A 16,398-nucleotide genomic window follows, 5' to 3' on the forward strand; every position below is an offset into this window, starting at 1 on the left:
GATTACAGACGTGAGCCACCGCGCCCAGCCAGATTGGTTTTGTTTTTCTTTTTCTTTTTTTTTTTTTTTTTGAGACGGAGTCTCGCTCTGTCGCCCAGGCTGGAGCGCAGTGGCACAATCTCGGCTCACTGCAAGCTCAGCCTCCTGGGTTCAGGCCATTCTCCTGCCTCAGCCTCTCCGAGTAGCTGGGACTACAGGCGCCCGCCACCACGCCCGGCTAATTTTTTGTATTTTTAGTAGAGACGGGGTTTCACCGTGGTCTCGATCTCCTGACCTCGTGATCCGCCCGCCTCGGCCTCCCAAAGTGCTGGGATTACAAGCGTGAGCCACCGCGCCCAGCCTGCCAGATTGGTTTTGAACTCAGTGATGAGGATAAGGTTGGCCAATGTGAACTGACAGCCGTGTACATAACTTTCTGCCACCTTTTCCTCTGCCAGAAAGGCACTTTCTTCCCTCCCCCAAGCTTCTAGAATACTAGAGAGAAGGATTCTTTTGCATCTGAACACTGTTGATTAACATTTGTGAGAATCTGTGTGACTAACAATACCTCTTCTTCAGATTCTGGGGGTGACCCAAGGGATTCCTTTGAAGTGACTGGGCTCTCCCCTGCTCACCTCTGTGGTCTGGCAGGAAATATACTGGTGAGAAACCTTCAAGTGTACGAAATGCTGGTGAGGGGGATCCAGTCACGCTTGGATCATATGTTCATTCAACCAGTTGACTGATGATTGATTAATTGATTGGATGATTGAGATCAGGTTTCCCTATGTTGCCCAGGCTGGTCTCCAACTCCTGGGCTCAAGTGATTGATCCTGCCACCTCAACCTCCCAAAGTGCTGGCATAAGGGGTGTAAGCCACTGTGCCTGGCCCATTCAACCAATATTTATTTATGTATTTATTTATTTTAGATGGAATCTCGCTCTATTGCCCAGGCTGGAGTGCAGGGGTGTGATTAGCTGACTGCAGCCTCCACCTCCTGGGTTCAAGCAATTCTCCTGCCTCAGCCTCCTGAGTAGCTAGGATTACAAGCATATGCCACCATGCCCAGCTAATTTTTTTGTGTGTATTTTTAGTAGACATGAGGTTTCACCATGTTGGCCAGGCTGGTCTCGAATTCCTGACCTCAGGTGATCCGCCCACCTCGGCCTCCCAACGTGCTGATAATACAGGCGTGAGCCACCGTGCCTGGCCCAACCAAATTTTTTTTTTTTTTTTTTTTTTTTGAGATGGAGTTTCGCTTGTTGCCCAGGCTAGGGTGCAATGGCGCGATGTCGGCTCACCGCAACCTCCACCTCCCGGGTTCAAGTGATTCTCCTGCCTTGGCCTCCTGAGTAGCTGGGATTACAAGGCATGCGCCACCACGCCCTGCTAATTTTGTACTTTTAGTAGAGACGGGGTTTCTCCATGTTGGTCAGGCTGGTCTCAAACTCCCGACCTCAAGTGATCCGCCCGCCTTGGCCTCCCAAAGTGCTGGGATTACAGGTGTGAGCCACCTCGCCCGGCCTGGCCCAACCAATTTTTATTGAGCACTTGCTGTGTATCCCAGGCATTTGTGATACAACAGTGAGCAAAACATTCTTTCGGGGGGCGGGGAGATGAACAGTACATAAACGGGAGAAAAATGCAGGGAAAGCTGGTATAGGGAGATGGAGAGAAGACAGGTACCACAATCTTGTGCCCTTGTTAGGGCGAAATTCTATTCTCCCCTGAGATGTGTAGAAATGTATATCGGTTTGCTCCATTTTTATTGACCCACACTGCCTTGATTAACTGGAAAAGTTGAGACCCTAATCATCAGTCTGTCAAAGACTGAATGAGATAGGACAGCAGATACATTCACTGAATGTCTCCTGGAATAGGGAGGCCTCGGGTGAATGATCCCAGACTGGGTTGATAGGAAGGAAGTAAATTAATGCCAAATGTGAGGGGTAGTGGGCTTGTTTTATTTTTATATTATTATTTTATTATTATTATTAGTTGAGACAGGGTCTCATCCTGTTGCCCAGGCTGGAGTGCAGTGGCGCCATCTTTGATCACTGCAGCCTCAGTCAACCTCCGAAGTGAAACTCCAGCCTCAGCCTCCCAAGTAGCTGTAACTACAGGCGCGAGGCACCACACTCGGCTAATTAAAAATACATTTCAAAAATATAAAAACAAAAACCAAAAACTTTGTAGAGAGGGTGGTGGTCTCTTACTCCTGGCCTCAAGTGATTCTCCCGCCTCGGCCTCCCAAAGTGCTGGGATCACAGGTGTGAGCAGGTGCGCCCCGCTTGGTTGCTCTTGAGGAGCCAAACTTTGCCAGATTAGGCTGACAGTGAGAAAATAAATTCTTCCACGGTAGATATTGGGTGAAAAAGTGCAGGTCAGCGGGCGTGGGTAAATAACGACAATAACAGGAACTTCTAGGCGCTGACCCCAAGCTCCCTTCCGGGCCCTGTCCCGAGCAGTCCCCGGGCAACCTCCGCCGCTCGCCACGGCACGCTAGGCTACGACCTGAACCCCGGCTGCCGGGTGGCTTCTGGGCCCCTCCTCATTGCCGCTCCTGGGTCTTTGGGGGTGTTCGGCTCCCCAGGATGGGGAGGATTCCGGATCACCCCCGCAGAGCTAAGTCAGCGGGCGGCCCGCCAGGGACCCCAGGGCCCGGGGGCAGCGAGCGCCGAGGGTCCGCCGCTGGGCTGCGGGGCAGGCGGCGCCGGGGCGCGGCGCTGCGGGACAGGCGGGCCTTGGCGGCGGCGGCAGGCGGGTCGCTCCCTGCTCCGCCTCCCGTGCTCCGCCCTGCGCTCCCGCTCCGCCCTCCTGCTCGGCGCCCGCCCGCTTGCTCTCCTCGCTCGCTCGCTCGCTCCGCGGCCCCCCATGCGGATGTGACATTTCACGCCGCCGCCATTTTGAGAGCGAGCCGAGCCGAGCTGCCGGGCGCCGCGTCCGCTGCCGGAGCCCCGACGACGACGCCGAGGAGGCGGAGGCCGCGGCTCTCGGAACGCGGCCGGCCCGTCGCCCGCCCGCGCCGCCGCTCCCGCCGGCCCCAGGGCCCGCAGGCCCGCCGCGGCCGGCCAGGCCTCCCGTCCGCCGCGCCCGGCCCGAGGCGGGGCTGACTCCGCGGCCCCCGCCCGGCCGCCCTCCGCCCCCGGCCGGCCCGCGGCCCCGCAGCCCCGGCCCCGGCCCCGGCGGCGGGAGGCGGGCCCCGCGGCGGCGGCGGCGGCGGCGGCCGCAGCGAGCGACGAGGCCCCCCGGCCCGGCCCGCCGGCCGCCCGCCCGCCTCGGCGCCGAGATTGGGCGAATCGCGAGCAAGTACGTGCGCGTCTCCCTGCCGCCGCCGCCGCCCGCCGCGGGCCGCCCCGGGGCCGCCGTCGCCGACGACGCGCGGGAGGAGGAGGAGGAGGCCGCCCCGCCGCCGCCGCCGCCGCCGCCGCCCCGGCTCGCCGCCGCCCGCTCGCCGGGCTCGCAGCCCCGGCCCCCGGCCGCAGGCGAGGCCCAGGCCGCGGCCGACATGAACCACCAGCAGCAGCAGCAGCAGCAGCAGAAAGCGGGCGAGCAGCAGTTGAGCGAGCCCGAGGACATGGAGATGGAAGGTGAGGCCCGCGGGCTAGCCACGGCGGGGCCGGGGGCGCCTTTCATTGTGGCCGGGGGAGCCGCGGGAGCCACGCGAGGGGCTCGCCATCTTTAACCAGGCCCCGGGCGGCCGCCGGGCCTCGGCCTGGCCTCCCGGCCCCGGCCCGGCGAGGCTGCAAAGTCATGCCGGGTCCGCGGGCGAGGGGCGGCCGCCGGGACCCCGGCCCCGTGCATTGTCCCGACCCCGCTTCCGCCGGGCCTCCCCGGCACAAAGCGCCCGGAGTTGTAAATTCGAGCGCTGTGGTAGCGGAGGGACGGAGGTGTTTTGTCACCCAGGTTGGGAGGCGGACTCCGGGAACCGTCCCCGTTCTGGGGCGTCCGGTTGGATCTGGTGTGGCTGGGGAACTCCTGACCTCCCCGGGCGCGGGGCTCGCACGCACCTGCTCCGGTGCGCTCCCCCGGAGGGCGCGCCGTGGCTCGGAAGCGCTCTTCCAAATCACTTTCTAACAGCACTACCTAGCGTCGTGCTAGGTTCGAAAACACCTGCAAGGATCGCAGATGTTGTCAGGCTTTGGACTGGCCCAGAGTTCTGACCCGGGCGCTGTTGGTTTCCGAATGCACCTGTTTTTCGGGGAGTTTGTACCTGGCAGTGTGTGGTGCAGCCAGCATCCGGCCAGGTGTGCGCTTGCAACCGTGCGAAAGCCTCGCCGCACATGGCTGACTGCATCAGAATCAAACCTGACTCGAAAGGTAACTCGGTTTTCTGCCGATGTGGCAGTAATTTTCCAAGGCACTGTAGTTTGAGGTATAGAGTCTTGGTTATAAAGGTTGGATGTAAAGACACTGTAAAGAGAAGGGTGTTGGATTTACGGAGTTGGTCATTGGAAGGCACTTTTTCTCACGACCCATTCCACTGAAACAAAGCAAAGTCCAAATGGTCTTTAAAAAGTTTTCTTACCTACGTGACGAGTTCAGGCTGTCGGGAGTCAAATGAAGGCCACCTGAATAAAAAGGGCGTGGAATGCTTTAGTTTTGCTTTTAGCAAGGGATCTTGGGTTGCCTCAATGAATGAAGCTCCAGGGGAGCTCAGGAAAAGCAGTATTTGTCCTGTGCGGTGGCTCCAAGTGTGGGGCGCTGCACACCGGTTGGTGGGAACACTTAAGCGTGACTGGTGTTCACCTCTGAATAACTTACTTCCAGCGATTGGATAGTCACTGAAAAAATGGCTGGCCAGGTTGCAAATGGCAAAGTGGCTGGGATTCTGCAGTAGGCACTCCCCAGTGGTATTTATCAATGGCAGTAATGGGGGACAGAAGAGCGGAGTCCACGCCAAGGACTGGGTTATCTGTTTCACTTGGCCCCAGCAAAGCAGCAACTAAGCAGAGCGCCTGGTATATGTGATTAAACCAAATTGCTCAAAAGAAGTACTTTACTGAGGGAATTTTGTGTATTCCTTTTGTGCTGTATTTTGCAGCCCATCTAAAACATAAAAAAAGATTGCTTTTCGGTTTCCTTTTCAAATCGTACCCGGTCAAGACAAAAATCCAGTAACACAAGCATATGGATTTCCCATGACATTGTCCTACCGCTTTCCAGGTGTTTGTACACTAGTGAGAATAAACAGACGTTACTGCAGAGCATGTGTGTTACAGACCTGTATCTTTGGGAAAATGAACAGGTCCACAAATTTCAAGGTTTTTGCCCCCCCCCCGCCCCCCCTTTTTTTTTTGAGACGGAGTTTTGCTCTTGTTACCCCGGCTGGAGTTCAGTGGCGCGATCTCGGGTCACTACAACCTCTGTCTCCCGGGTTCAAGCGATTTTCCTGCCTCAGCCTCCCAAGTATCTGGGATTACAGGCATGTGCTACCACGCCTGGCTACTTTTGTATTTTTGGTAGAGACTGGGTTTCTCCTTGTTGGTCAGGCTGGTCTCGAACTCCCGACCTCAGGTCCTCTGCCCGCCCCGTCCTCCCAAACTGCCGATGTGCCCGTCTCGATCTCCCAAACTGCTGAGATGACAGGTGTGAGCCACCGCGCCTGGCTGATGTTTGCTTTTAAAAGACTAGAGGGTGTTGAATTTTTAGAAATTCAGCAGTCTCCATGCACATTTTCAGGGCTACTTTCTTTTCTCATAAAATGAAGCTTTATTTTCATATTACAGTTTGTATTGGAAAGGTAACCCCTAGGACAGTTAATCTGTAAATTTACCAGAATGTCAAATTGGATGGCAGAGGTTTTAGTTACTAATGCTGATTCCTTAAACTTAAGAAACTCATTTCTTCTGACTGGGCCTCTGTTTAAATTTCATTACCCAGAACTTCCCTTGTCTTGTAGTGAGCACATGAGGCTGTGGACAAATAATAGTGCCCTGTGAGTACCCACTGGTGTGTGGTTTAAAAATCTACTTGTGTCTTAGGCCATCTATTTCAGCCTTCCCAATCCTGAAATGTGGTGCTAGCCTTACGATTAGAATGTGACTTAGGACCCGAAAGAGTGACAGAACACTTCTGTTAAAAAGCCAGAAGGGTGGAATTTAGTGGACTCTGGTTGGCTTCATGGACCAGGCTGTGAGTGGGGTCCGGGTCAGAGCTGGAGACTTGGCACCTGTTTAGTGTCTGCCTCGGTTCCTAACGAACTAGCAGCTGGAAACTGTCAGGGTCTGAACAGCTTGAGGAAGGGAAGGCTTTGTAATAAACCTGGAGCATCCTGCCTGCACCTCCTGGGCAGAGTGGTTTCGAAGGAGCCTGGGAGACTGGTTCGGTTGGTGGTTTTTTCTCTATCAGTAGGTCAGTGTGAGTTTGTTCTCCGGCCTCACATTCTTGGGGTTGCATTTGCTTTTGAGTGAACTCTGCACAGCCCTTGCATATTCACTGGAAAACAGCGGTGCTCTGGAATAGTTGTTTTTGAAATGCCCTGAGCAGTTAGGAAAGTGATGAATGGTGAAGTGCGGAGAGGGAAGAGGTGAGGGGCCTGATGCAGTTTGCTGGGGTTGCAACCACACACTCCCTGTAAGGCCTGAAGCAGCCAGTTGCACGTTTCTAGTTGGAGGGCAGATAGAGCTGTGGAGGTGGTGGCATGATTAGGTCTGGCTGGGAATAAGGTTGCTTGGCAGTGTATTATTTATTCGCTAACTTTGGTGGCCATGGAGGTCTACGGGCTGAAGGGAGTGACTTGCATGGGTCTCTGCCCACTGAATACTCAGATGGTCCGTGTAGACGCTATTGAATCAACAGGAAGTTATCCGGAGGCCTTGCTTCTGCATACAAACTGTTTTTTCCCTGGTGTGGTTCTTCTGCCCGAGTGAGCAGTCTCTGTTTCAGTGTCAGCTCTGAGATGAATGGGATAGATGTTAGACTTTTGTATGACACTTAGACTGCTGCTATTAGGAGCAAATTAATGGGTCAGCCGCAGCTTCTGATCTAGGCTTCTGTGTTTTTGTTACGGGGGTGGTGGTGGGTTTCTTCCAAACTTGTGCAGTCACTTTTCTGCTGAAGCACGTTTGGGAGTAGAAAGTGAGTTCTCTTGAATACACCCAGCCAGATAAACTTGTGCTGTTGTAATTATAACCAATAGAAGATTCTTTCGGGCCGAGCGCGGTGGCTCACGCCTGTAATCCCAGCACTTTGGGAGGCCGAGGCGGGCGGATCACGAGGTCAGGAGATCCAGACCATCCTGGCTAACACGGTGAAACCCCGTTTCTACTAAAAATACAAAAAAAATTAGCTGGGCGTGGTGGCGGGCGCCTGTAGTCCCAGCTACTCGGGAGGCTGAGGCAGGAGAATGGCGTGAACTCTGGAGGTGGAGATCGTGCCACAGCACTCCATCCTGGGCAACAGAGCAAGACTCCGTCTCAAAAAACAAACAAAAAAAAGGATTCTTTCAAATAGCACTGTAACAAGACAAAAGTCAAATAATTCGAGGGTGTTGATTTTCCTTACATTGGCTTATGTTGCTAAGATAATTCTTTGCAAAGTTACAAGATGAACATCAGCTCAGACAACCCAGTAGAGAAGAAATTAGGCCAAACCTAGCATCTCACTCTGATGTGAGCATGTCAGGTTTTAATGATTCAAAGCGATTCCCCAGGCTCCAGCTCTCCTGATTCTTTCAGGCTGCTGATATCCTCATTATTAATTTTTTCTCTATAATGAAATGGTCGATATTAGCAAATATAGGAAGAAAGTATCCTTTTTTTTTTTGAATTGGTGTTTTGGAAAAGGAGAAAGAGGTCATTAAGTTAAAATTCATGATAGAACAGACTGTGGTGGCTAAGGCAGTCTAGATTTAGAGCCATGCCTGGGTTTGAATCTGGGTTTTGCCATTTAATTGCTGTGGGACCTAATGCACATTGCTTAAGCTTTTGGTTCCTCAGTTTCTCCATCCCTTAAAGGAGGTCATTCATGCCTGTCAAGGTTGTTGTGAGACTGGAATCGCCAGGCACATATAAAGTGCCTGGCATGGAATTTGGAGCATAGGAGGTGTTCAGCGTGTAGTGTTGCCTTGGTAGTAGGGCTTTTGCAGCCAAGAAAACGTGACACTTATGTTAGAACTAAAGTGGGGCACACACCACAGGTGGGGCCATCGAAATGGGTGCTATGCCGAAAGGGCCCACAGTAACCATATTCGATGTGGATTAGGAAGAAGCCATCCGGCCTCTGCCTAAGCAATGCTATTCGTGAAATCTTGGGCTTGATGTGCCTGAATAGGGATTTTAATATTAAATGTGTAATATTGTGAGAATGATTCACTGTATGATAAAAGTCAAGGGGATTTGGTGCCATGTGCCACTGATGCTTAACTCTAGTCAGCCTGGTGGCCTTCTGATGATTCTTGCATGAGTGCTAGAGCTCCCTGCGATGAGTGTGGGGAAGTGGAGCACTAGTTAGTGGCAGGAAACCAGGTCCCTGAGTGTGCAGACGTTGGGAGTCGGCCTTGAACTCTGCCATCTCTATCCCACATCCTGTTGCCAGGCCCGTTTGGCTTTCTCAGACATCCCCTGAAAGCAGGCCCTTGCTGCCTCATGCTGGAACTGTGGTGGTAGCCTCCCTCTTGGTCCTGCTTCCAGCCTACCCGACTCCACACATTATGAAAGCTGCTGCCCACAGGACTTCTGTCGTCACTGCCTTGCTGAAAAGGACTCCTTTTCTACAGGAGTCCTGCCTTCTCTACAGGAAGTCGCACAGCCAGAGTCTCAGGATGGCCCCAGCCTCCTTGGTGCTACTGGTTCCCAGCACACATGCACTTGTGTGGGCACAGACAGGACAGATACCCCAGGAAAGTGGTTCAGAATCTCACTCAGGGGCCACCTTTCCCCTAAGCCTTTCTGGTCGCCTCTCCCCGTTGGCTTGCATAAGACCCATGCACGTTTTCCCCACTTGCTACTGTGCTGGTGGGATGGGCGTTCGGGTGCCTCTTCTACACCGTTAGCTTGTTTGCTCTGAAGGTGACCGTCTTAGTTTCCTTTTTTGTTAAATTTATTTGCGGGAGATGCTCATTCAGGAAACACTTTTTTCAGTGTACTCTGAGAATAAACGGTAATGCAGGAGATGGCTGGCTGGCAAGTGGTTCTCAGAAAGAGACACTGAAGCCATAAAACGGTATTGCTTTGATAGACGCTCATTCAGTTTTATTGCTTTTAACGTTAATGTAATGGTGTTTTTTTGATCCTTTTGAAAGCAGAAGCCCGTTTTCCAGACAAAGACATTGATAGACTTTCATAAATAACTGAAAATTTCTTTTGGGTATTTTGTAAAGTCTATTTTTGTTATCATTTTTGTGTTTTTAAAATTTTTTTTTTTTTTTAATTTAAGAGACAGGGTCTTGCTCTGTTGCTCTGGCTGTAGTGCAGTGGGTGATCATAGCTCACTGCAGCCTTAAACTTCCGGGCTCAGGTGATCCTCCCACCTCAGCCTTCCAAGTAGCTAGGACCACAGGGTCGGGGTGACCACATTTGGCTAATTTTTTTTTTTTTTGAATTTTAAGTTTTGTAGAGATGGGGCCTTGTTATGTTCAGGCTGGTCTGGAATTCCTGGCCTCAAGCAATCCTGCCTGAACCTCTCAAAGCACTGGGATTATAGGTGTGAGCCACCTCACCCAGCCTGTTTATGGTTTTTTGCATGAGTAACAAATAGCGTGGATACCCTGCTTGATTTCCAAGGCAGAGAAATTTTATCCTGGAGAACAAGAGTTGTAACAACATATTTCTTGCCATGTACCATGACAGAGTTAGATGTTAAATGTCACCTACTTTAGAAATTACTTGTTCTAAACTAATTTGGACTTAAGAAAGTTGGAGGAAGCAGGGTTTTAAGTGTCATGCGTAGGCAAGAAAGTCAGTTATGCCATTTTTCTAGTAAGTTAACACATGCCTCAGCTAATGAGAAGTCAGATGTGTTGAAATTTTTGAAGAGAAGCAGGTCTACTTCTGAGGGTTGGTAATTTTAACTTTTTATTTGGAAGCTGGAAACAATAATTAGTACGTTTCTTGTATGGGGAAATACACCAACCTGAGCCAGAGCAGGGATGCTTCCAGAATTCAGTGATGACACTCCTGAGAGAAGCTGGCAAGAACCCAGCATGGGATGGGCAGAGGGGCGTCTGGGAGAAGGCACCCTGAGAGATAGTGTCGACTTGTCTGTGTTGTGCTGCCCAGAAGGGCTGGGCATGGCTGAGGCTGCGCTGGGAGTCCTGGTGGATAATGGGGCACTGCCTGCAGGGGAGCTGGGCTCTCACTATCCTGTGCCTGTGGCTGTGTAAAGCAAATTCAGTTGTTTTTTTTTTTTTTTTTTTTTTTTAATACGAAGTCTTAATTTGTTGCCCAGGCTGGAGTGCAGTGGGACGATCTCAGCTCACTGCAACCTCTGACCCCTGGGTTTAAGCCGTTCTCCTGCCTCAGCCTTCTCAGTAGCTGGACTATAGGCACACGCTTACCACGCCCGGCTAATTTTTGTATTTTAGTAGAGATGGGCTTTCACCATGTTGCCCAGGATAGTCTTGACCTCCTGAGCTCAGGCAATCTGCCTGCCTCGGCCTCCCAAAGTGTTGGGATTACAGGCATGGGCCACCGCACCTGGCCCGAATTCAGTTCTTAGCATGCCCCTTGAGGGGTGGAGACACTGTTGTGAGGTCACAGCTGTTCATAGTTGCAGAGATGCCCATGTGTCGTTGTAAAGAGCCCATGTTATCTGCCAGGAGCTTTAACTTCATGAATGTTTGAAACCTGAGAGCGAGCATTGTGGCCCATTCTCAAGGTGGTGATCATTCTCTTTGGGTCATTGAGAATCTAAAAGCTACGTAGAAGGAAGGAGGCTCCCTTGTGAAACCAGGACAGGTCATGTGATTTTCCTGCCTGCCATAGAAGATTAAAAAATCCAGGCCCCTCTGTTTTGATTACATGTCAGTAACTAAGGTTTCCTGACATCCCAATACTGGGAGGGCAGCGTCCTGTGTTATGTACTAACCTCCAGCTCTCGCAATAAGTTGTTAAACTGGCATCTGGTTTGGAAAGTGTGCTGTGTGCGTTTGGTAGGGTGACTTGTATTGCGGAACGTGGTCCCATCCCAGGGTGGGGCTGCAGGTGTCTGGGTGGTAATCTAACTTCTGGCTGTCTCTCTTGCCACCCCATTCACAGTACTTCAGAAAAAGTTGAGAGGAGTGTTTCCAGGGGACACCATGCGGCATTGCTCTGAATGTGTAGGCTGAGCAAACCTTTCTACTCCACAGCCCCTTAAAAAAGCTGTAAGCCATTGATCTCAAGTTGCAAGCACATTTCATCAATAAGACTTTGGGGAATAAATTATATTTCATGACTCTTAATTGACCCCGTGCAATGTCTTTTTTTTTTTTTTTTTTTGAGATGGAATCTCGCTCTGTTGCCAGGCTGGAGTGCAGTGGCGTGATCTCTGCTCACTGCAACCTCCTCCTCCCAGGTTCAAGCGAGTCCCCTGCCTCAGCCTCCCAAGTAGCTGGGACTACAGGTGCGTGCCGCCACACCCAGCTAATTTTTTGTATTTTAGTAGAGACAGGGTTTCCCCATGTTGGCCAGGCCTGACCTCATGATCTGCCCACCTCAGCCTCCCAAAGTGCTGGGATTACAGGTGTGAGCCACTGCACCTGGCCATGCAATTGCTATTTTAAAATAAGCTTGTGAGCCTGGGCATGGTGGCTTATGCCTGTAATCCCAGCACTTTGGGAGGCCAAGGTGGGGAGGATCACTTGAGCCTTGGAGGTCGAGGCCACAGTGAGCCAAGATTGCATCACTGCACTCTAGCCTGGGGTGAGACACTGGCCCCAATACTGTCCATCATATGGAAATGAAATGCAAACAGATTAATAAGAAGTAAAAAAAACCAGCCATACAGAAAGAGAAACCCCAGTTTATTAAATACAACAAATGTAAAATTACATTTCAGCAGTTATTCTTAGAACAAGCATACGTGGGAAGAAATAAAAGAATTGCAGAAACTGCAGATTCATAGAAAGTGGGTATAGGTGGTTAATTGAGTGACTCGTCCACACATCACTGTCATTCATCCTGTGGTAGCTGAGCAGAATGTTGTGTGAAACAGCAATTGCTGTTACTGTTTTTTTATTTTATTTTTATTTTTTGAGATGGAGTCTCGCTCTGTTGTCAGGCTGGAGTGCAGTGGCACGATCTTGGCTCACTGCAACCTCTGCCTCCCAGGTTCACGCCATTCTCCTGCCTCAGCCTCCTGAGTAGCTGGGACTACAGGCGCCTGTCACTGCCCTGGCTAATTTTTTTGTATCTTTAGTAGAGGCGGGGTTTCACCGTGGATGGTCTCGATCTCCTGACCTCGTGATCCACCCGCCTCAGCCCCCCAAAGTGCTGGGATTACAGGCGTGAGCCACCGTGCCAGGCCCGCAATTGCTGTTATTAAACTACGAAAACCTCAAATGAATACATACCTTCATATTTAGTTAGTAAAGTTTTTGGCAAGTCTTCATCTCCGTAGAAAGCTTCCAGAATACATCCTATATTTTGTTTATTTATTTTTTTTTTTGAGACGGAGTCTCGCTCTGTCGCCCAGGCTGGAGTGCAGTGGCGCGATCTCGGCTCACTGCAAGCTCCGCCTCCCGGGTTCACGCCATTCTCCTGCCTCAGCCTCTCCGAGTAACTGGGACTACAGGCGCCTGCCACCACGCCCGGCTAATTTTTTGTATTTTTTAGTAGAGACGGGGTTTCACCGTGGTCTCGATCTCCTGACCTCGTGATCGGCCCGCCTCGGCCTCCCAAAGTGCTGGGATTACAAGCGTGAGCCACCGCGCCCGGCCCGAGAATACATCCTATAAACTTATAGCTAAATTGTCTTCCTTTGCAAAAAATAGATTCTGGATTTGACTTTTTGAATTGTGGTTAACAGGGCAATCCTAAAATCTCACAAGCTGTAATGTGGTCCCATTGCACGTGACCTGAATGCAGTCACGCCTGATGTGATGAGTTTGAGAACACCCTAGCTACCTCATGCTCTGTTTAGAGAGATGAGCAAGCCCACTGAACATGTTTGGATGTTGCAGCAGAGTCAGATTTCTTAAAAAGGTATCTAAGGCTCAATCTCCATTTCCTTTAGTTTCCCAGGGGCACCTGTTCGAAGTCTCTGCTTCCAGTGGCACTGCATGGGGCATGTGTCTTCTCCCCAACCCCCGTTTCTTACTGTCTTGGTTTCCCCTTGGATCGTAGCTCAGACTTGACTTAGTGGCAGCAGGGGTGTCCTTGGTGTCCTGTAGTGTCCATAGAGGCTGGTGTAGGCTTTCATTCATCAAACATCTCCTGACTGGCAGGAACGGGTCTGGCTGCTGGGTTATGGTCCCAGCGCTGCCCCCGATGGGACTGCCTCAGAAAGTGAAGGAGCCCTGAACACGTGTGCAGGGGAGGGCTTCAGCAAAGCAGCTGTGGCATAGGAGAGACAAGACTGGCTTACCACGGGGAGGGGGAGCCTCAGGTGAGGCCTCACAGAGAAGGCGACACAGCTGATTGTGAAAAGAGGAGGTGAGGCCAGGCATAGTGGCTCACGCCTGTAATCCCAGCATTTTGGGAGGCCAGGGCGACAGATTACGAGGTCAGGGGTTCAAGACCAGCCTGACCAACATGGTGAAACCCCATCTCTACTAAAAATACAAAAAAATAGCCTGGCATGGTGGCACGCGACTGTAACCCCAGCTACTTGGGAGGCTGAGGCGGGAGAATCGCTTGAACCCAGGAAGCAGAGGTTGCAGTGAGCCGAGATTGAGCCACTGCACTCCAGCCTGGGCGACAAGAATGAGACTCCATCTTAAAAAAAAAAACGAATGTGGTCACAGGCGGGAGGGGTGGAATAGCAGGATGAGTTTGGGAACTGCCACACTCTGTGACTAGAGGTTTAGGGTCTGTGGTTGGCAGAATGATGCTCCTGTCCCCGAAAAGTGTCCATGTCCTAATCGCTGAAACCTGCAAATGTTACGTTATGTGGCAAAGGGATTTTGCAGACCTGATTGAATTCAGGATCCCTAGTGAGGAGGTGGGCTTGCATGCCCCAGGTGGGCCCAGTGTACTCACCGTCATCAGTGCCAGAGTGAGGGGACCTGAGAAGACAGGTGCAAGGGGGAGCCCAGGAATGGGGTGGCTCTAGGACCCGGAAGCGGCAGGGAAACTTTTCCCCCTAGAGCCTCCAGAAGGAATGCGGCCCTGTTGGCACCTTGGTTTTAGCCCAGTGAGACCCATTTCAGACTTCTGACCTTCAGAGCTGTGAAAGAACAAGGTGTGTCAACTTACCTGGGTCACCCAGAGCAAGTGGCAGAGCTGGGATTGGAACCCATGTGGTCTGGCTTCACCATAGCCAGTACGTGCTATTGGTCATAAAGTAGTGGTTACTGATTTTTAATTAATTAATAATTAAATTTTAATTATTTTTTTTTTGGAGTCAGGGTCTCCCTCTTGCCGAGGCTGGAATGCAGTGGTGCAATCACCGTTAACTATAGCCTCAAACTTCTGGAGCTCAGGAGTCCTCCCACCTCAGCCTCTCTAGTGACTGGGACTACAGGCATACCACCCCCAGCCAGTTGTTTTTTCTTTTTTGTATAGCTGGGGGTCTACTTTTTGATTTAAACACCCTCCTGCTTTCATCCATTTTCGTACCTCACCACCCAAAAGTCATGAACTGCAGTTGGGCTTCCCAGTCTGAAGGTTGTGGTGTGGTTCCCCACATGCTTTGAATATAGAATGTAGCCCACTGCCTGAAGTAGGCCAGGGCCACTGATACGCTGCAGGTGGCATTTGGTGGCATAAAAAGAGATGAAGCAAAATAACGCATGTTGGTAGATTTCTTCCTTCGTGAATCAGGTGTTCAGTAACAAGTTTTAATGAGATCCTGAGCTGAATGAATCGTTCCTAAAGCAAACCATCCTGGGCTGTATGTGTCTGAGTGTATGGAGAGATTTAAATGTGAAAAGGCCTGAGTCTTGTCTGCCAGGGCTTAGGGTGCAGGTGCACAGCGTCTCAGCATACCCAGGTCTCTAGATGTACAGTTAGATATTACAGCATTTTACACCTAAGTATAGCCTCATGCGCTCAGGTCCTCAGTCATCCTCATGCCCACACCTCAGTCATCCTCATGCCCACAAGCCCTCTGCATTTACAGATGAGCAAATAGGATATCCAGGCGCTCTCTCCAAGCCAGCAGAGCTCATCACATGAATCCGGCTGGCTCCGGGCCAGGTGGGTAAGCCCCCTGCTCCCCGGGCCGTGTTCTCTGTGGAGCCTTGGCCAGTTGGGGTGGTGTCCTTCCTGTTGCCTAAATCACCTGGTTTCTTTAAGATGGCAGCTTTCCCAAGGTGGAAGGAAAACTGGGTCAGGGCTACCAGAGGCTCAGGATTCCTTAACTGAGCAGAGGTTGAAGGAAATTAGGTGACTTAAGAGGCCAGTCTCCTTGCTTCATTAACTTGTAGCTAGCTGTGTGGTATTTATTGTTTTTGTGGCATATTTTGAATATTTTCCATGTGGGCCTCATTCCCTGACAGTAGATTTTAAAGATTAAATATATATATATGATGTACATCTTCATAGGCAACTTTGGGAACAATATTTAGTTTGTAAAGTGACTGTAGCAGTCAAACAGTGGCAAGACTACAATTTTAAATACAGAAGTCCTTACTTGGTTTGACTTTATGTCTTGCCTGTTGAGTCACTGAAGAAAGCAGAAATAAACGTGGCTTTTTAATCTTAGTTTTCTGCATGTCGCTGCTGCTTACACAATGCACAAGAGCTGTGAATTCTTGGGACGCTGCATCAGATCAGTTTTTTCAGTCCGTGCCCAGATAGTAGCTTGAATGGTTACTTACTGGTCACCAATTGTACATGAGGTTCTCTTGGGAAAAATAGGACAGGAGACCCAAGTTCTGGCTCCAATGAACTTGGTCAGGAGTGACTGTGTGCGCAGAAACAAATGACACATAGTGCCCGCTCAGATCACTGTCGTGCGCTCGTCAGTGCCTGGGGAAGACATGCATGTAAGCCAGGTCACCCTTGGGTCCCTCGCCAGTAGGATGTGGCCCTCCAGGTGACTGGTTGAGCTTCAGGATGCAGGGCAGCCAGGCACATAGCTTCTGAATGTTGGACAATTAGCAGTGCCATGTTCGTGGCAGACAGGGCTGGGGTGGTAACTGAGACTGTTGTCTCTGTCAGCGCCCAGTCCTCTGGGAAATGTGCTGCTGAAAGCTTTGTCCCAGCCCAAGTGATCAAAGTCTTCAGTGTTCTCAAGTTGGGGTTAATTGCCTTGGGGTAAGGGGTCTGGAGAGGAAGAACTTGCACCACACTTATTCTTAATGATCACACTTTACTCTTAATGATCAGTATTTC

General features: G+C 51.1%; 1 protein-coding gene across 1 annotated transcript in view; it reads left to right on the forward strand.

Annotated features, from left to right (window-relative positions):
- The first annotated feature begins 2,863 nt into the window (after positions 1-2,863).
- USP7 (ubiquitin specific peptidase 7) overlaps positions 2,864-16,398 on the forward strand; it is a 75,159-nt gene continuing 61,624 nt past the window's right edge. Inside the window, exon 1 of the mRNA XM_055240743.1 lies at positions 2,864-3,570. Coding sequence (XP_055096718.1) covers positions 3,489-3,570 — 82 coding nt within the window. The 5' untranslated portion in view covers positions 2,864-3,488. The remainder of the gene's footprint in view (positions 3,571-16,398) is intronic.

The sequence above is a fragment of the Symphalangus syndactylus genome, chromosome 14, assembly GCF_028878055.3.
Source record: "Symphalangus syndactylus isolate Jambi chromosome 14, NHGRI_mSymSyn1-v2.1_pri, whole genome shotgun sequence".
NCBI classification, from domain to species: Eukaryota; Metazoa; Chordata; class Mammalia; order Primates; family Hylobatidae; genus Symphalangus; species Symphalangus syndactylus.